General features: G+C 37.2%; 2 protein-coding genes across 4 annotated transcripts; both read left to right on the forward strand.

The window, feature by feature from the left end:
- The first annotated feature begins 2,646 nt into the window (after window positions 1-2,646).
- LOC114524919 lies at window positions 2,647-5,315 on the forward strand. The gene is made up of 3 exons (XM_028546147.1): window positions 2,647-2,936; window positions 4,262-4,536; window positions 4,904-5,315. The coding sequence occupies exons 1-3, from the start codon at window positions 2,807-2,809 to the stop codon at window positions 4,952-4,954; spliced, it is 456 nt and encodes a 151-aa protein (XP_028401948.1). The 5' UTR covers window positions 2,647-2,806; the 3' UTR covers window positions 4,955-5,315.
- A 668-nt stretch (window positions 5,316-5,983) lies between these two features.
- On the forward strand, window positions 5,984-20,295 carry LOC114524959. 3 transcript variants are annotated; one of them, XM_028546213.1, is made up of 12 exons: window positions 5,984-6,067; window positions 8,765-8,858; window positions 12,628-12,822; window positions 13,162-13,437; window positions 14,526-14,654; window positions 15,028-15,303; window positions 15,959-16,087; window positions 16,482-16,769; window positions 17,345-17,668; window positions 17,778-18,122; window positions 18,645-18,830; window positions 19,166-20,295. In XM_028546213.1, exons 3-12 carry the CDS (start codon window positions 12,645-12,647, stop codon window positions 19,648-19,650), a joined length of 2,616 nt encoding a protein of 871 aa, XP_028402014.1. In that variant the 5' UTR covers window positions 5,984-6,067; window positions 8,765-8,858; window positions 12,628-12,644; the 3' UTR covers window positions 19,651-20,295. The 3 variants fall into 3 exon arrangements, with proteins under 3 accessions (XP_028402014.1, XP_028402016.1, XP_028402015.1); XM_028546215.1 differs by lacking the exon at window positions 8,765-8,858; XM_028546214.1 differs by lacking the exon at window positions 5,984-6,067 and having other exon boundaries at window positions 8,736-8,858.
- The last annotated feature ends 268 nt before the right edge of the window (window positions 20,296-20,563 follow it).

Here is a 20,563-nt window from a genome sequence, read left to right on the forward strand (position 1 = left end):
TTTCATAAACCACGGTTACCTCGTAACGACAACTATATACGAATTGTCTGGATATGAATCAATTCGTTCAAGACTTGTGGAAGGCAAACTTTGAGATATTCTAAAATATCGAGTCATTCTCCTTATTTTCGGTATCAACTTTTATCATTTGAATTTGGTTAAATCTTTGTAGAAAAAGCTCTGGCCTACTAGTGACAAGGACGGTTCGGAAATCTGGAAAATGATGAGCAATCAATTTCGCTTCTTTCGTCGGTTGCACTTTCATTCAAATCATCGATAACAATAAAACTGTGCTCTTAATTCAAACTCATCAAGTGGTTTTGTGCAAGTGCATCTTAAAGGCATCCTACAGGTTACACACTTTATGAGGTAGATGTAACTGACCCAGCAGCTTTTCTATGAAAATTATACTCAACATCTTCCAACGAATACTCACTGATCACGGCTTCTCTCGCCCCTGCATGCTCTGCAACGCCATTGCATGCACGAAAAATTGCACCGTCTTATTTACAGGGCCTTTATTCTCGTTTTCTCGATTTTACTTGTGAGTATTTCTGTCGTTTCCTTCTTCCTGCCCTAGTGTTTGTTTTTTCACTTTCAGAGATATAATTAGGTGGAATTACGAAATATGGTTTCCAAAAACCGCCAATTACGCCTAAAGAGACTTCGTTATAGTAAATCAATAGCTTCGTCGGTATATCATTATCGTTGTTGGAAAATTATAAGTTGAACATCCGGAATGCTTTCAGTACAACCCTGTTTGGTAGTATCCTCAAGACAACAAAGAATTAAAAGCCTAAAACTTGGGATGCAAAGAGCGAGAACATGACTGTGCTACAATTGAATTCCCTATTTGTCTCAACTTATATTTATAATTAGTCAGAATATAGTTAGTCAGATACGTGTAATGGGAAGAATATAATTTCCCCATTTTTCCCGAAGTATGGTATATGGCAATAGACTGTTTGTTAAATTTAATGATTATAACAGATAAAAACATTGCCCGACGACTAACACTGCAACCAATCTGGGATGTCAAACCATTTGAAATATACTTGGATTACAGTCGTGCCAATAGAAGCATTCCGAAAATTGTTGATCATGCAAAATAGAAAGATGAGGATGTTTCAAATTTCCTGAGGAACATTTTTAGGAACTGATCAGAGCAGTTCGTTTAAGTTAGGAATTGAAACGAACTGCTCTGATCAGTTCCTAAAAATGTTCCTCAGGAAATTTGAAACATCCTCATCTTTCTCACCTTTTGAAACTAGCCAATCATATTTGCATGAGTTGATATGTAAAGAAATGCAAGATTTCGTAATTCGTTTCGTAGTTTTTGAGTTTTTGAGTTTTATTATAACAAGCCAACTACTAAAATAGATGTAGACACGTTGATTCTCCCTGGCAAAGGACGTGCAGGATCAGTTTTTTATGCGTGCATGTACTCACATAATGATATCGAGTCTTTTTCTATACCTCATGCAGTTACTTTGGGATCCTAGCCATCACTATCAAAAATGAAATTGCCCTCATTCTACCCCCGAATAACGGCTGATGTGATGTATGGGAAACCCCTGCATGCATACCCCGCATCCCTAATGCTCTCTCCCCGCACTTGTGGTATACCACAACTGTCCACAAGTACCGAGTTAAGGGGGCGAGCTGATTAATGCCAAGCCAGCATGACACTGCTGCCAGCCTGCTAGAGCTATAAATGATCAACAATGCGCATGCTAACAATCACCTATATAATGACATATAATGATATAAATTATTACGCTGCGAATTTACACGTTAATACCGTTGCCTGGTTACTTCCCTAATATTTATCTTCTCCTCGACGTTACTTGTCAAACAGGCGCACGCTACGGCAACTGCCGTACTTCGACCAGCAATAGCAGCTTCTGGCATCTACAGCCTCTTTATGGGATATAGCGGCCCAACTTCGTTCATTCCTGTTTTAATCAACGAGACAAACTTGTTTGTTTTTACCATATAGGGCCTATATATAGGCATAGGTTTTTACCCGTGTAGCTGTATATAAAGCGAAATTATCCATGCATGCACCCCTCCCTCAATCTCAAATATTGTGTACATGTTGAAACCATACATCGGCGATTGAAATCATGGCGTGTTCAAATTTTTACGATAATTTAGTCATTTAGATGATAGATAAATTTAGATGATGAATAAACGATTTATTCACCTCATCACACGACATCACTGCATTATTTTCAAAAATTCCGCCCATGCACTGTTCACATGACCTTTTGAGGAGACGGTTTTAACTGCATGAATACAATGCTGTGAACTGATATGTGCAATATCATTGGTATATGATCATTTTTTGAAATTTTACAAATATCCACCACTATACGAACAATGTCATATGCCATAAATAGTTAGCACTGTGATAATTCCAACAAAGAGTTAAAGAGAATTCAATGTGTCATTATTCCGCGTATAGATTTATATTTCATATTTGGGGTGTGATATCGTAAATTGAAATATAGGCCTATATTGTTTTTTCGTTTTATGTTAAACCATTTCCCTAGAAGTTGCTGGAAATTAGAGATATGAAATATTTCTAATGTGTATTCTTCCTGTCGCCCAACCATGGGAAGACATCCCATGACTGTCCTTGCATTTGCCTCGTGTGAACTGCAATGTGCGGAGTTTTATTTTGTCCGATGACATAATGCGTTTGCGCTGCTATATATACCATGCAGCTGGTGAATTACTGCATCACAATTGCTAAAAAAAGCGAAAATCTGTCTGCGACTAGCTATACGATCGAATACTAAAAATGAATTGGAATATCACGGAAACAACATTTGTGGAAAGCCTGGTGATTTTACTGGTACTTCTTTTAGTTCATCCTCTTTGCATTTTTGGTGATAACAAATTTTGTATTGACAGTGGAAATTCTTCGAAAGGTAAATATTTTAACATTGAAATTAGTCTTTCTTCTACCCGACGAGACATGCAGGCGTTCTTAACTATTAAGTTTTCACCTAAAGAAATTCTAAAACAAATCCCTCTTACGAGCTTTAACACAGCTACCAAATACCCCGAAAGAATATTTGCATGGTAACGCCAAGTATGGTGGCGATAAATGTTTGGAATCTTAGGTATTTATTATACAGATTTCATGAAAATTTTGGCATATATTTCTATCAGTGTCCAAAAAAATTGTGGGTATTTATGAATGCATTCGTATACCCCGACTTCATACATATTATTTAAGCTATATAGTAGCCATCTTACGGATTAATGATATTTCATTTTCATATTAAATGTTACCCTAAAATGGTAATCGATCTCTTTTATATTTCCCTATTTTCAAAAACAATCAAAAGCGGATGCTATATTTGCTTATAAACGCGAGCTTTGCTATATACTGATTTTTTATTTTATTCATTTTCACATGTCGAACAATTGAAAAAACACTAAATGAATAATATATACTGCGGTTTTTAAAGGTAGGGTCTAATACTTTATGACGTCGAATCTTGAGGCGTTGGTAAGAAAGTCTTGTCGTCAATCAAAACGCTCCCATCCTATGTAAAGAAGTAATTAGGTTCATCCATTGAATTCGTCTATTAAATAACAACAAGAATGCTCTCAAATACGTTAAGTGGGGTATGGTTTAATATGTATAACAATTGTGAGCCATTTTACCAAAATGAACTTAATTAGCCTTTCTCACGATGACGAATATATGCCGCCATTTTTGGGGTAATTTTTTCGAAATCGTGAAGGTGAGGCCTTTTAACGCCAACTATCTTCAATTTTAGGCTGAATTTATTCTTCAAATTGTCTGTTGATTCCATAATAACGCTTCTCATATTGCTATAATTTTTTAAACCTATTTAAGAAAATTGAAAGTACCCCCAAAGTGGCGGATATTCGTCATCGTGAGAAAGGGTAATTGTCAGCTCTTGGGCAAAGAGATCTTTGAATTCATTTTAAAAGCTAGAGACGACGATTTTATCCCCAAATGGCGGATATTCGTCATCGTGAGAAAGGCTAATTGTCGGCTCTTTGGTAAAGAGATCTTTGAATTCATTTTAAAAGCTAGAGACCGCGATTGTTGAAAGCGACATAAAGAACTTTATAAAGCCATGTTTGGATTAATTAAACTGATATTTTTGGCAAGCAGTGATAATTTAAAGATATACGTTAAAGTAATATACAAGATAACAATAATATTTTAAAGTAATATTTTAGCCATGTTCTATTGTAACTTTTACTGTTTTAGCCCCGATTGCACCTTCTCTTGACGACGCATCGAGCTCTGGTGAGGACTTCAACGTTAATGATGATGTAACCTTGTATTGTTGCTTTGTAAGCCAGTACCCGGTTCACGTGAAATGGTACAAGAATAATATTCCTCTCGTGACAGGAGCGAGATATCGATTTAGCGAAGATAATCAAGTTTTGCCAAAAGCAGTAAACTTGATAATGGTGTGTATCGTTGTGAAGGCTCCAACCAAAACGGCCGGCAATCATGGAATATTACAGTTTATATGCACCGTAAGAAACTTTTTCGCAAATTACTCGCAATTGAATATAATAGGCAATTTATCATTTAACTACATGATCACGATAATACGACCCGCCATGCAGGTAACCACAATTACGAAAAGATGGCGGTATGCAACTAAGTTTGAAACTTATAATTATGATCCCGCAAATGCGATTATATACTTGCGTTTTGAGGGTGATTTCAAAACGAGTTTTCATCAACCCTCTCTATATATACAAACAATCTGTACAGAAATTTACCATACAGGTTCATATAAAAGCCCCAAATCTGACCATTAACGCTCTTTAATTATACGGATCATTTAGGGATCATTTGGGTTGCAGTATTGTTTCTTATGTATCATGCATTTTATAGTCCCACAATGCAAACATGCTCCTACTATCTACGTCCCTAAATCAACCCTGAAAGTGAAAGAAGGAAAGTCTGCTACGTTAACGTGCTTCGTACGAACAAAGGGGGACTGTAGTTTAACATTTGCGACGTTCTACTGGAGAAATCCACAAGGAAGGATTGTGACAAAGAATGCAAAGCGGAAGCAAAGTTCATGTGGCGTTCTCATGACGTTGACCATAAAGCATGCGAGGAGAAACCAAGCAGGAAAATATAAATGCATCGTCAATGCACATACCAAAAAATCCAATTTATTACGGCTCAAAGTGGAATGAATCCATCTCTTTAAGTTTGAACAATAAAATCATGTTTGCATGCGGAATAATATGATTGCGTTCATATACTAGTAGAATTTTATCACTGATATATTAAAAACAAGTCCTACATATATTAAAGTGACTCTTTGTTATTTTGCGTGGCATCTCATATGCACACAGTGCATGGGTAAGGAACTATAGTCCCGACTACACGGGCGATTTTTGACATCGATTTTCCTCTCTTGGTCTATAAGCTTAACCCTTCTGTGTATAAGCTGAAATAGTTTTCTTCAGCAATAAAGAAAAGTATCGTGACTTGTTTCACAACTTTTTTAAAACAATCTGTTATTGCCCGTTAACGTGAACCAGACCTTAATGATAATATATAACTGTTCAACTTTATGCAGCATCGTTTTGCCGTGCAGATAGAAAAAGCACTTGATATAGGCCTATTATCCACGGATAACTTTGTTTATATGCACTCTTATGCTTCTAGGAATAATTCTTTATATATACTGTATCACCAGAATCAGTTCACCCATGCACTCTGATGAACAAGAAAAAATTCAGTGTATGTGTCCAAAGCACCTGTCAGCCGGCAATAGACTTCCAAGAAAAAAGATGTCGTCTTCCACGGACTACTGTTTGTGGTCGGATGTTGCTATAGGCATGCTTTGGATCAATTATTCCTTTTACTCAGCTGTATTAATTACCGAATATAATAGAGCATAGCCGGAAGCTATATTGCGGCTCTATGTATGTTTTTTTCCCAGTTTCCTTCAGCTGGCCTCACTATATTCCTGCGAACAAACATAAAGATGGTGAAATGTTACAACCAGACTATCGCTACCACGATACGGTATTAATATACGTGAGTACTTTTTAGTATTATTTTTTGATATTATATTCATGCAGAGCTAATTATCATAGAAGAAGCACCAAAGTAGCCAACCATGCAATGTTTATCTCTTCCACGATTTCTACATAGTGTCGCTACATAATGTTATAGGACTAAGTGGACCGGAATGAAATAGATTTGAATCAACAAATACATGCATGTCATATGTGTGTATTCGTGTTATATATAACGGAACAATTTAAGACGGTTTTCACGGTTGACGACACGGCGCTGATATACTTATTAAGTCTTAAATATATATAACTGTCGGGTACGAAGAAGGCATTGAAAAGTTTGTACTTGTAAAGTGTAGGTATATGGTCTACACTGTGTCATTGTTTGCCAATTTATCATATTATAGCTATAGCCTTTTCTACACAAAGCGAAAATAAACGAATTATACTTGAATTAACTCTTCTGCACTTTCAGTTTTTTATTTTACACTCTCGATTTCATTTGTCGAAATAAAACCAATTCTTGGGGTTTAGTTTATATAGTGCTTATGCTTCTTATAAACAACCAAAATATAGCTATACAGCAGGATTTTGACTTCAGTAGCTATTTTTTATTTGTAATTATGTAAATACATTTTTTTTCTTTAAGACATTTTAAGCCATTTTGAAAAATTGTCTATCAGTCTTCTCAAAGACATAAAATGCCTCTTTTTAACTCATTACCCCTAAATATGTTATCTAATGTCAGTCAAGGTTCTATTTGGAACTCCATGGAAGTTTCCGTTTTTCTTTCGAGTGGGCACGCATGCGCATATGATATATGATCAATAAACGAAATAAAAACTATATTGAGTTCCATCAGTGACAGTTTTGCTGGCACGAGGCTTTGTGAGTGCGCCTGATAACAAACCGGTTTATCTGAAGTATTCACTTATGCATGTGAAAGGACTCGATAAGTGGATAAAATGGATTGGACCGGGCTGTTAAGTTGTTAACCAATATTTTACAAGGAAATTTCCTGACGTTTCGATGCCCTTTAGAAGATATACGTCAAGAGGTTGTCTTTTAAATTTTAGGTCGTTTTATGGTGCTCAAACTCTCCACATTTATTTCTCTGGATAGCTACATATAGTAACAATTATATTTCAACAGTGAGCGCTTGTCAACCGACGTTTTCTTAATAGTAGTAGAGATCTGAAATTGTACGTATGCGTGCCTATTTTTACTATTCGGAATACACCCAATGTACAGTGGAGTGACAGTTACATAAAAATCACCTTTAGCTATCCGATCGCTTCTGAGCCGTCAGAAGAAGTTTTGCCTCGACAACTTATGTTTTCCAGGAAGTTTTGAATACACAAATATTTTTTGCGTGGGTTATAATACCATAAGGCGAGACTGCATGCAAATTTTGCAGGAAGTAAAAACTGTGGGTGTCGTGCTGTGCAAATTGTACATGGCATTAACTTCCCGTTAACGACTCACAGCTGGACACCGCGACTTACGAGGGTGGTTATAGATGAAGGGTGTGCCATTCAAAACAAGTATTCTGGCAGACTAGCATGCTTTAAAAAGATTTTTTCTTCTAATTGGTCCGGGTCCAAAATCAGATTGTTACTAAATTTAACTTTGATTTTGGTTCTATGAAATTCTCGTATTTTCTTCAGGCATGCAGTCAAGCTAATCACGATCTAATTTGATTAAACAATTATATACAACAAGACCGGGCGTATCATCCCATGAAGACCTGTATGTGACTGCAGTAAACGGTGAAAACGAATCGTCTGAATTAAAAACCTTGTGTATACTTCTGTGAGCTGTCAAATGTGTATGAGTTGTCAAGATAGCAGAATGCGTATTCAGCCAAGAAAAATTAAACTTTTTAAGGTTTATTTGATAGTATTCTCTTCGATAGCGATACAGAAATGCACAATTCTGAACCAGTGATTAAAGACCGCAGGTCGAAATGTTCTTGCATTCTTCACCTTGTTTATGGACTTTGAAAACAGACTTATAGCGAAGTATCGAGCAACCTTCCCCGTTCCGTTGCGGCTGTTGAAACTAAATTAGCATCTTCTGACTAATTATAGAATGACATGATTGACATCAGGGCGTGAACAGAGGGAAGGGGGAAACTGGTGTCCTTAAGAGAAAATTAACTTTTCACTTTTATGTTATTATTTTAACTATATAGTGTTTAGTGCTCGTTTATTTGCCCTGCAACTAAATTCTACCTACGGGCTACGCCTACGTACGACCGGGCCTCTGGGGGTATATGAGCATGCCGGTAGAATACATCACATATATACAGAATACTTATCACTGAATTAGAACTGCATGTGAACTGAGAGTGTCACTCTGTGGCTGCGCTGCGGTAACTGTAATTCGCTTTTATCGTTAACTAAATTCAACTGAACACCATCTCACCGGCTCACCCATCTGTTTCCATCTTCGTCTTACTAAGCAATTGCTGGCCAAAATATTGATATTGAATTTTCGCACTTGTGTTTGAATACGAAAAAATTATAATGGTTGCTGTATCACGATAATTTTTTCTTCTCTGTTCGCTTACTTTTTCCCTCCACTTCGTACAATGATTGCGTGTTAAGCGTGGGCTGAAAGATTTCGTTTCCGGTGTCACAAAAACCGGAAAAGTAATCAAATGTCACGCGAGGCCGAATATAAAAAGTTACTAAAGCGTCGCTGTTTGTTTCAGTTCGTTGAAACATTTCACTATTACGCAGAATACATCTTACCGAGAATATGTGCAACGAATAAAGATTTTTGACTTCTGAAATCATCATTAAACAGTAAGTACTGTATTCAATAACGATTATACATGCAACAAGTAAATCAATGCGATTTGTAGATAACAACTAGCTTTATAATACAAAATCGGAAGTATATAAATGAGTTTACTTCAGCTGTAGGGATTTTCCAGAGTCCATACAGGGACCGTGCGAATGGATAAGATCGCTTAAAGTTGTTAACTCTTGAACAATTGCATTATACGTGTATAATATATAAAAATTTAGCACTAAATCATCCGGAAGCATCATAATATAAAGCACTCTTGACTTCAGGTATTGGCATTGATTCTTTAAAAATTTGACATTGCTATTGCTTGGGCCTTTGACATAATGACATTAGGTTATTTTGGAATTGATGTTTATATTGTTGGCTATAAGAGTAATGAGATTATGAGACGTAAGGCAGGAAGTTTTTCCGAAAATAGTTATATTTAACAAATGGTTTCAATACTAGTCGTGTGAGGTATGTTGACAATATCGTGCTGTTTACAGCATCACCTGTCTGTAATGCAAGCACGCAGCCGGGGTTAGAGGCTTTCCCCTCTCTTTATAGCCAATTCATATATTAGAGACGGGAAACTCATCTTAGACTGGAAAGTTGATGGAAAAACCCGTCTAAATATGAATAGGAATGGTTAAATTTATACGTGTGATGGGTGGGGTAATGCTGAAAGGGTGTCTTAATTATTACGATAAAAATTTTGTTTGTTTTCTCTTAGCCTTGTTCCGTCCTTGAAATTTTTGATATTACAAAAACTCGTCTCATTAATCTGTCTAGACGAGTTTCTCGTCCAGACGAGATCCGGTCAAACTTAACCGTCTGTTTAGACGGGAAAGTTAGATGGGTAAATTGGGACGAGAAAGCCGTCTGTGACCGGATTCACATTAGACGAGTTTCCTGTCTTATACGAATTTCCTATCTAAGACGAGTTCTTCGTATATGAATTCGTCTTATTTATTGTTCAGCAAAATTATGCGAGCCTGAGGCGGCGGAAAGCCAAATCTATACGCACTAAACGCGAATTATCCGTTTGGGTGGGATCTACAATGAGAAGTTGTTCCGTACGTTGACCTGTCTGTTGATAAACGCTGGAAAACAGACCAAACAAATCATTCGTATAAGGACGGACAGACTTTGGTAGCCTTCCATACTCATGATCAGCCTGCTTGCCGAATGCCGACCCTATCCGGAAGAAACCTCGCACCCGGGGTCTTTTCTCCCCACGAGTAAAGACCCTGGGTACGAGGTTGATCCGGAAGTAGCAGTCTCTGGGTATACCTAAAATTCAGAGAGAAAGGTGCTTACCCCCCGGAATATATTTGAACTCCAGGATATATTTGGACTTGAACTCTCCAAAATGCGAAAATTTGCATCACAGAAACCTTCCAATTTCGGAGTATTTCATTTTTTTGAACACGTCATTTTGACCATATGTTTTTTATCGGGAGTTGCAAATTTTTTTGCGTGGTGCAAATATTTCTAGAGAAGGGTGCAAAATCTTCTAGCAAGCCTCGCACTGCCCGGAAAATCAGGACTCCATTTAATCAGGACTCCATTTAAACCAGCCTTCGCTGAACTGGACACTCCTGTATCAATATTACTATTAAATTAAATAAATAAATAAAATCCGTCCACGAGGACGAACGTTTTTACTTCGACAGACCCCTGTCGACAGACGAATGATCTGGAACTATATTTGGTATTAACCTTTTGTCTGCGGTTAGCCCAGTACGCATTATAAAAAAACATGTGGGTGAAAATTATGTGAATGTGAAAAATTACCTGACATTTATAGGACTGAACCGATTCATAGGACTCATGTGATCTTTACCATAATAATTAATAATATGCTGTCAGTGCCACAAAGAAATAAAATTTCGACACTCGACTTCGCTTTGGGCAACATCGGCTATCTCGGGCCCACAAACGATTATAATAGAAAATTAAAAGCATAGCGTAACCATAGCATGCATTCACCTACGTTTATATCGAATTTACCTCCATCGTCGTTACAAATGTCCCCATGATATCCAACAACTCAGCCTGTCGCGTACGAAGATATAACCAGCTAGAGCCCGTTTGAACTTAATTATTTTTTCCATGTATACCCACAACAAGTGACTATATATAACGTTGGAGACACAACTTTAAGGAATGGTATCATGTAAATTATTCTTTGCGCGCGCGCAGGTGTTTATCAGTTCAAATTTATTCCAATTAAAAGAAAAAAGGACAGAGTGGTAGACAAAAGATTTTACTCGTCAATGATCGAAAACAATTCCAGTGTATAAAAGCGCTGCCGGCATGAGACGAGCGAACCTTTCGGTGCATCGTCGGCTTTAAACTCCTTTTTTCTAGTGATTTGGGTATGTTTGCTATTTGCTACTTTACTTTTCGTTTCCTAGGAGGGGTCAGGGAATGCAGATTTACCTCGCCAGATTTAAAAAGGCTCTTGAATTAGGCAGTAGCGTAGCCAGCCTGTCGATTTGTCCCGCTTTGCTAATATTTTCGTGTTCACTGACTGTGAAAACAATAAATTTCTAAAGAAATGAATAATAATAATAACTCGAAATTGGAATTAGGAATTCTGGAATTAGGTACAGCTAGTTTCCGCTTAGAAAAGCACAGCTTCACTCGTCTGTGTGTTCGCAAGTCAAGTGGAACTAATCAGATTAAACCCCGTGGTTAAGCGCAGAAAGCGTTTAATCTCCCTGTCTGATCTGCATAATAATTTTCCTGGGAGAAAAGTAGCCTTAAAACAAGCACTTAATCTTCATACATGTTCGCTTCTATTCAATAACAAAAGATCGTAGGCCCCTGGGGTAGACTTTTTATACATGCACCTGTATAACGGCGACACACGCTATATACCATACATTCTCTCATACAAATGCTTGATGTGGTAGAATTTATCACTTTACTGTGAAAGGAATGAAGAATTATTATTTTCCGCCAATAGTTTGCGCCAAACGACACGAACGTGCAGCCTCGATATTAAAAAAAGCATTTTTAGTACTTTTTTCTATGTCAGCTTCCATTTCGTCATTTCATGTCGCTACATGCACGACCAGTGTCCATTGGTGCACGGGAGATGTGAAATGGCCTGTACTCATCTTTCCCGTGTGATGTATGGGTGTATTCTTTATGCCTGGTTTCGAATATTCCTACGCAGTCAACAATGACCGATTTTAATACAGAAATACAGACAAATTTACCTCCGGACTATTTCTCATCGGTGAAAATGACTCAAAGAGATACATTAGGAGGTTAATATACCCTGGTTTCGGTCTACAAGTTAGAGTTATGTTATTAAATAATATTTTTGTCGTTCGTACGTTTAATTGAGCTAAAGTACAGAAAATTACACACAAACGTCGTTGGAAGTATACTAGTTCTCAAACAAAATAACGCTCCGCGATACCCGTAGACTGGACTGTACCCGTTATCGTAACGTCTCTAATGGGACTTTATATCAATACTTTATATACAGGGTGTCCCAAAAAAAAAGCAACACTTAAATATGCAGAACATTAATTCAGCTCTAAAGCACAATACATAAGCACCTCTGGGAATTGAAAATGGCTCTTAATCCTTCATTTACAATGCTAAAAGTAATTTTAGCTGAACTATGGTGCAAACCCGAACAATATATTAATATTCTTGCATATTTAAGTGGTTGCGTTTTTTTGGGACACCCTGTATATACTTATAGCAGCCCTGGCTGTATCGTGAATTTTGATATTTATTAAATTTGTTTAATTTATTTAGAGATATCGGCGCATGTGATGGGTTTTTCAACTATATTTGCTGTCTTTAAATTGCTTTTAATTTTATCTGTATCTGCAAATGAAGACGAGGACGACCCGGTGTGCAAAGGTAGTTTTCGCGGCGAGGAAATTGATGATGCATTCAGCTGCATTAGTACAAACGGACAAACGTTAGTCAATTTAACAAAACATGATGGTAAGTTGTGTAACCCCGCGTTGTGATAACATGAACTCAGGGAGTGCTTGTTTGACAGTTTTGCCCGCAAAATTGCGGAAAAATAACTGATTTTTGCACGTGATTCATATATTTGGCGAAGTTAAACAGAAAAACAGTGCCCTAGAAAATGGGGGGGGGGGTGACGGGGTATAACACCCTTTAGATGAGAAACGATTGGGTAACAAAAGGGGGATTTTGTCCCCCAGTTATATTGTTGAAAAAGACCCGCGGTCATCAAAGTAAAATTCGATGCTTGCGTAGAAAGAGATTCCTCTTCCATTTACGGCAACAACACACGTGTCACTGGTTTCTTTATAGATCAAGTAAAGTTGGAGCTTATAGACGCAACTCATATCTTAGACGTTTATATAGACTCAACATTCTCCCTTTACTGCTGCTTCTATTCCCTACCATATTGCCCACGTATTATTTGGTATAAAGATGGTGCGGAAATAACAAATTATAAAAAGAAACTAGAAGGTGGAAGAACATTGGAAATTTACGCTACACCATCAGCTGGAGGAAACTACACGTGTGTTGCGACCACGCCCTTTGGCGAACAATCGAGCTTCGTAAACACCGTGGTGACACACAGTGAGTTTGATATTTACTTTAATCATGTTTTTCTGCACTGTTTAAGACTTATAATTTCAAGGTGAAATAAATATGAATCTTGAACTGGTTTTTTTTGCTATGTAATTTACAACTGTATGAACTTTTTATCGCGGTAGTTTTTGTGTAATCATCGTACCCGAAAAAGGTACTTCTGTTTGATTAAAAATAACTTTTTGTCCTAAAAGTTTTTAAATCCGAAGTAACTCTCTTTGTCAGAGGAAAGGCTTATACTTAAATCTTGATTTTGTGTATAGATTAAGATATTGCTTTTTATAATCGGTTGCGTATTTCTGACTGATTTGTGTCTAAAATACGCAATGTACGCTGTATGAAGTAAATTTTGATCAAATGAAACACGCATGAAATTATATATATTAACAACTCTTCGGTTAAGGCCCGTACAGACGAGCAAGTTTTCCCGGCTTGACAAGTTTTCTTGACCAGTTTACTTGCTGGTGTGTATGACGAACAAGTTTTCCTTGACAAGTTTTCCTTTCCAAGGTTTATTGGCTTGTGCATGTGTACGCGAAAAATTTGACAAATTTTTCTTGACAAGTTTTACGATATAATATATATGTCGAGTATATTTTACGACAATATGGTAAAATGAGTATACGTCAGAATCTGAAAAAAACAAAGATCATAAAACTTTAAAAAACCGCTCATGCAGTTGGCTCGAAGATATTGTTGCGCAGCTTGTTACTACGCAATTCCTTGTCATGTTTCCTTGAAGGCCGTACAAAAGAGCATTTTTCCTTGTTGAAAAGCTGATCGGTATGACCATAACTTTTGAACAAGGCTCCTTGTCAGGGAAAACATGCCAATTTTTTCGCGTACACACGAGCAAATAAAACTTGGCAAGGAAAACTTGCCCAGGAAAACTTGCCCGTCTGCATGTACGGGGCTTTAATTGCGCTACTATCTGTTGCATATTGGCTTTTTAAAATTTCATATTTACATCAACAAAAATGTTATAAATTTTGAACACCAATATCGCCAATAATTTTTCATACAAAGTTCGCGTTCTTTCTATCTATCCGTGACACCAGTTTTATGCCCAATTTCAGCTAATCCTTGGAATGAAGATAAGCCCAAACTGGAGTGCCAACGTTTTTTTGAAAGTCAACATATTTACGATGCATTCAGGTGCAATAGTACATACCGATCAACGTTAACTAATTTAGCAAAGCATGATGGTAAGTACCTATATAGTCCCATATTACTTTGCATATGTAAGGTCGCGTTTTCTTGACAGTTCTGCGCGCAAAATTGCCACAGATAGTTGAAATGGTAAAGAACAATATTTTGCACACGCACGTGATTCATATATTTGGCAAGTGTCCTAGAAAACGCAAACGCGTGGGGCGTAATGGGGTGTAATACGCCTTATGAAATAATTGGGGGGCAAAAGTCATCACTGGGGGAGAAGGAGGGAGAGGGGTTTGCCCCCTCGTTATGTTGTTAAAAAAGGTCATGAATAACTCATCAAGGTAAAATTGAATGCTTGCGTATCAAGAGGTTCCTGTTCCATTTGTTGCATCAACACACGTGTCTCTCGTTTTTGTATAGATCAAGCTTTGTTGACGCTTGAAAACGCAACCCATATCTTAGACGTTTATATAAACTCAACATTCCACCTTTATTGCTGCTTCTATTCCCAACCATATTGCCCACGTATTATTTGGTATAAAGATGGTGTGGAAATACGAAATTATACAAAGAAACTAGAAGGTGGAAGAACATTGGAAATTTACGCTACACCATCAGCTGGAGGAAACTACACTTGTGTTGCGACCACGCCCTTTGGCGAACAATTGAGCTTCGTAAACACCGTGAAGACACACAGTGAGTTTGATATTTACTTTAATCATGTTTTCTGCACTGTTTAAAACTTCTAATTTCAAGGTGAAATAAACATGAATCTTGAACTGTTTTTTTTGCTATGTAATTTACAACTGCATGAACTTTTTATCGCGGTAGTTTTTGTGCAATCATCGTACCCAAAAAAGGTACTTGTTCGTTTTTAAATCCGAAGTAACTCTCATTAGTCAGAGGAAAGGCTTATACTTAAATCTTGATTTTGTGTATAGATCAACGTATTGCTTTTTATAATCGGTTGCATATTTCTGACTGATTTGTGTCTAAAATACGCAATGTACGCTGTATGAAGTAAATTTTAATCAAGGAGGCCGTACACACGACCATTTTTCCTCGTGGAAAAGCTGACATGACTATAGCTTTTGAACAAGGCTCCTTGTCAAGGAAGACATGTCAATTTTTTCGCGTACACACGAGCAAATAAAACTTGGCAAGGAAAACTTGCCCGGGGCTTTAATTGCGCTACTATCTGTTGCATATTCGTTTTTTAATATTTCATATTTACATCTACAAAATTGTCATTAATTTTGAACACTAATATCGCCATTAATTTTTCATATATATATACAAAGTTCGCGTTCTCTCTATTTATCCGTGACACAAGTTTTATGCCCAATTTCAGCTATACCTAGGAATGAAGATGATCACAAACCGGAGTGCCCACGTTTTTTTGATGGTCAACAAATTAACGATGCATTCAGTTGCAATAGTACATACCGATCAACGTTAACTAATTTAACAAAGCATGATGGTAAGTACCTATATAGTTCCATATTACTTTGCATGTGTAACGTCGCGTTGTCTTGACAGTTCTGCGAGCAAAATTGCGACAGATATTTGAAATGGTAAAGAACAATATTTTGCACACGCACGTGATTCATACATTTGGCGAGTGTCCTAGAAAACAGCAAACGTGGGGCGTGATGGGGTGTAATACGCCATATAGAAGTGAAATAATTACCCTTAATTATGTTATATTCAAAAGTCATCACTGGGAGAGAAGGAGGGAGAGGGGTTTGCCCCCTCGTTATGTTGTTGAAAAAGGACATGAATAACTCATCAAAGTAAAATTGAATGTTGCGTAGCAAGAGCTTCCTGTTCCATTTGCTGCAACAACAACACACGTGTCTCTCGTTTCTTTATAGATAATGGAATGTTGACGATCGGAGAGCGAACTAAATCCTTAGACGTTTATATAAACCATCCATTCTTCTATCTTAAATGCTGCTTTTATTCCCAACCATATTGCCCACGTATTATTTGGTATAAAGATGGTGTGGAAATACTAGATAATCTAGATCTTATAAAGAAACTAGAAGGTGGAAGAATATTGAAAGTTTACCCTGCACCATCGGTTGGAGGAAACTACACGTGTGTTGCGACCACGCCCTTTGGCGAACGATCGAGCTTTGTAATCCCCGTATATGCACAGAGTGAGTTTGATATTTGCTTCAATCATGTTTGTCTGCGCGTGAACTTTTTATTATTTTACACATGGGTCAACACATGCATACTAAAATATGCGGAAACCTAGCCCCGTTTACACTACGCGCAATATTTGGTGCGACACGGACAAAACTGGCACCCGTACCCTTTTAATCCGTGCTTGGACTACCTATTTAGGTAGTCCAAGTACTTGTAAAAGTGGCACGGCCGGAACTTTTATTTGTGCCGGACCAAAATATCGCGCGTAGACTATACCCTAGCTTTTTCAAATATGAAATATATGACGATTTTTAGACTCGCGTGTACGTGCGTATGAAAAACGCGTAAGTGGAAAGGCTTATAAATTCAATGTGGAATAAATATAAGCCATTGTCGTTAAAATTACTAAAGGAAGTTCCGCAGTGCGACAACGGAATCAGTCATCCTTAGTTTCATATACTTGCAACACTCAGTTGAAGAATATGCGCCTGTCATGTCTGTACTTCCCCCTCCCCCCCCCCTTCCCTCAAATTGACTCGAGTATAAATTTCTTGTTAATACGTAACATGGTAAATATTCTTAGGAAGTTGCAGTGGAAGTCCTACCATGGTAAAGGAACCTAGCACGGATGTGATAAAAGTGAAAAAAGGCAGTCGTCAAAAACTCGTGTTGACTGTTATTTGTTATGGAAGATTAGCTGTGTCCACAGTTGTGTGCAGAAGAAATCACGGCAGGTTTATTACATCTGACGGTTATTATAATGAAAGTCGATTCCGATCAGGGAGAAACAATGAGCCCACACTGCAGTATACTTTAGTTATTTACAACTTCTCAAGAATTGAAAATATTACTTGTGGGTTAACTGGCCGTGATAAACCTTGGGCAAAGTTTGTTTTGATAGAAAAAGGTAATGACCGAAACATTTATACATATATATAACGTTTATTTCCATTTCTCTCTACATAACGCAAGTTTATATGGTTGAATTGTAATTTTTGCCCTCAACTTCTTTACAGAATGTGAAGATTCTCCTTATATTGTTCCGAAAAAAGGAGGCGTGATCGAATTGAACTACGGGGCAAATTATACAATGAAATGTAACATATATTGCCTGAGAAAACGGAACTTTAATGATCCAGTTTGGAGAGACGGACATGACGATATTATAACAACAAGCAAATATTCAAATTACCGGCTTCATGAACGCGACTTAACTCGTGGTGGTTATGCTCCGGCCAGTAAACCAAGCTACGAAACAAGTTTAACAGTTATAAACCTTACCAGAAGTGAAAATTTTACCTGCTATGTTTCTGAGGAGCGTCGAACGGGAACGGCGTTTTCGTTGGTGCTCATCCATGCAGGTTGGTACTTTCAGTTCCAAGATAACGTACTTGAAGCTGTAGTATTTTACTATTTTTTTTCTTTAACGCATTATAATATAAGTCATTTTTCACGATTGTCAGTATTTTTTATCTAAGTGAGTTAATCCGGTAACCAGACCAGATTACTAAAGTTGTTTGGTGTGTGTCCGATGATGTGCATGCACTTGCATGGATGTACAATACCTTAACAAACAAAATATTTTTATTCCGTTTATGCTTTTGTCCACAGTGAGAGTAAAGAGTTTAAAACTTAAGAAAGTTATTAGGAATGTTTCAGTCAACCCCATTTCCTCTGTGACTACATCATGAGGGATGTACATAATCTAACAATAAATATAGATTTTATCATTGTTATGAATAGTTATATTTTTGCAGAATATAATAGAATGCTCATCATTCTATTATACGTACAGTAAGTGCATGTCGCACAACTTTCGACGGCTGTTAACTTTACTGTGGTGCAATTCACAAAATTTGATTCGACAATTTTTCCATTTTCAGATACCGAACGTGGTCAACGAGGCACCGATGAACAAAGTGCTATTAACCAGACAGGAATGTGGATAGGGCTTAGTACCGTTACCACTTTTTTTGTTTTCTTTATCGTTCTGTTTATACGGTACAGAAAAAAAATATTAATGTCGTCGTCGTTTGTGCCGCGCATACTTTACCGTCCAAAAGAAGAAGGTTTGTGGAGTTTATATTGTTGGAGGTTTCAGAGTCATCGATGGATGTCACTCAGAGACTCTGAGTGATAAGAGTACTGATTAATAATACTGCGGGAAACTAAGTACCATCACTACCATGTGCATAGTGCTTTGGTCGAAAAATACAAAACAAAACATAGTTCAAAGACTAACCTTGAACCCGAACCATATCGAGCTATAGGCCTAGATTTAAAAAGACAAGAATGAGTTCCCGATATTTCGATAATATTCGCAATATTACACAAAATCATTATAATTCCTATCTTATTCGTGTCTTCAAATTATTTGATATTTTGAATTTTTTTCCTCTTATAGATGCAGCAGCTCGTTATGATGCATTCATCTCGTACAGCGAAGCAGACGGCGGCTCATTTGTGCGTTCTACGTTGAAGCCAATGTTGGAAAACGAGTGTGGTTACACTTTATCCTTACACTATCGAGAGTTTGTTCCTGGCACTGCCATTATTGACAATATAATGGACTCTATATACGACAGCCGTCGCATTTTGACCGTCCTCACTCCGAAATTTCTCAAAAGTGAATGGTGCAAATTCGAGGTAAATCAGGGACTTCGCCGCCTTATCGAAAAGCCAAATACACTCGTCGTTATTATGTTAAACGAAATACCGGAAGACCAAATACCGAAAACGCTTCGCTCGTTCCTAAAGGGTTACACTTGTCTTCACTGGGACGATAATAAGAAGGATGAAATGCGCAGAAAATTACAGGAGGCTTTAGGATCACCAAATACTATTAATAATTCTGATGGTCCCACAACCGAAAACTGCGAGGCGGGATAGAATGGCCAGACTCTGATGATCAGTCCAATGAAATTGGGTCATACAATCGGAAAATAAACGATATTGCACAGCGAAAAAAGTAAATTATCACCGTTGATGCACAACTTCACACCGAAGCAGAGGAAAGAGGAAGATGTTAGGTGGAAGTTTTTTGTAGCGAATATCTGTAAGACCTGGGATTTTATATATTTTATAAAGATTTAGGATATTTTATAAAGCAATCTAGTCCCACTTTGGCCTAGCTATAAGAGACCGGTCATTATTTATGAAGAGAAATCACCCCACTTAAAGATGAAAAAGAAATGTTACCCACCACATCGTCAATCCGCCTATATAATATATTGTATACACGCTATTCTTTTAATGCCTTTTGATTGGTTGTTTTTTTATATCACGTGGTATTTAATAAACATTTACCGTGTACTGCCCAATGAAGGTTTTCACTACACGGTAAATAGATTCAAAAGATAAATAGATTCAAATAGATTTTTCCATCACACGGTTGCTTTCATTACAACCAATCACTCACAATAATAATCGCATGCACCGTGCTCTTACGCAGTTGATCGTATACGAAACCAAATAATCAAAATCACAAAATTAGAAATTGTTCACTTCAGTAACTCAATAATATTAGAACTTGGTGTCATGTAAAACAAATAACGAATGTTTTTATTTGTGTAATCTTTGGATTATTTTCATTCGGTCCATAACATAAGGTTACGCCGCAGAATCACGAAGGCGCATATAAGTTCGATCTAGCCGGATGTGTTTGAATTTGAGAGGTGCATGATCTTTTGTTTTGATCCAAAAAACAGTGAAATATTCCCCCAAAGTGATCGAATTAGGCCTGCCACCACGATCGCACGTAAGCATTTGCCTGGGACACACATTTAGCTGAGCTCTCTATGTT

This window comes from Dendronephthya gigantea, unplaced genomic scaffold (assembly GCF_004324835.1).
Source record: "Dendronephthya gigantea isolate DGI-Jeju-01 unplaced genomic scaffold, DenGig_1.0 000032F, whole genome shotgun sequence".
Classification (NCBI taxonomy): domain Eukaryota; kingdom Metazoa; phylum Cnidaria; class Anthozoa; order Malacalcyonacea; family Nephtheidae; genus Dendronephthya; species Dendronephthya gigantea.

Bases quoted from the DNA above. Each gene is read 5' to 3' on its own strand.
- LOC114524919 (XM_028546147.1), top strand. From the start codon at position 2,807: ATGAATTGGAATATCACGGAAACAACATTTGTGGAAAGCCTGGTGATT. The intron at 2,937-4,261 runs GTAAATATTTTA...TTACTGTTTTAG, and splicing joins CAGTGGAAATTCTTCGAAAG to CCCCGATTGCACCTTCTCTT. The intron at 4,537-4,903 runs GTAAGAAACTTT...TGCATTTTATAG, and splicing joins TATTACAGTTTATATGCACC to TCCCACAATGCAAACATGCT.
- LOC114524959 (XM_028546213.1), top strand. From the start codon at position 12,645: ATGGGTTTTTCAACTATATTTGCTGTCTTTAAATTGCTTTTAATTTTA. The intron at 16,770-17,344 runs GTGAGTTTGATA...AAATATTCTTAG, and splicing joins AATCCCCGTATATGCACAGA to GAAGTTGCAGTGGAAGTCCT. The intron at 18,831-19,165 runs GTTTGTGGAGTT...TTCCTCTTATAG, and splicing joins TTACCGTCCAAAAGAAGAAG to ATGCAGCAGCTCGTTATGAT.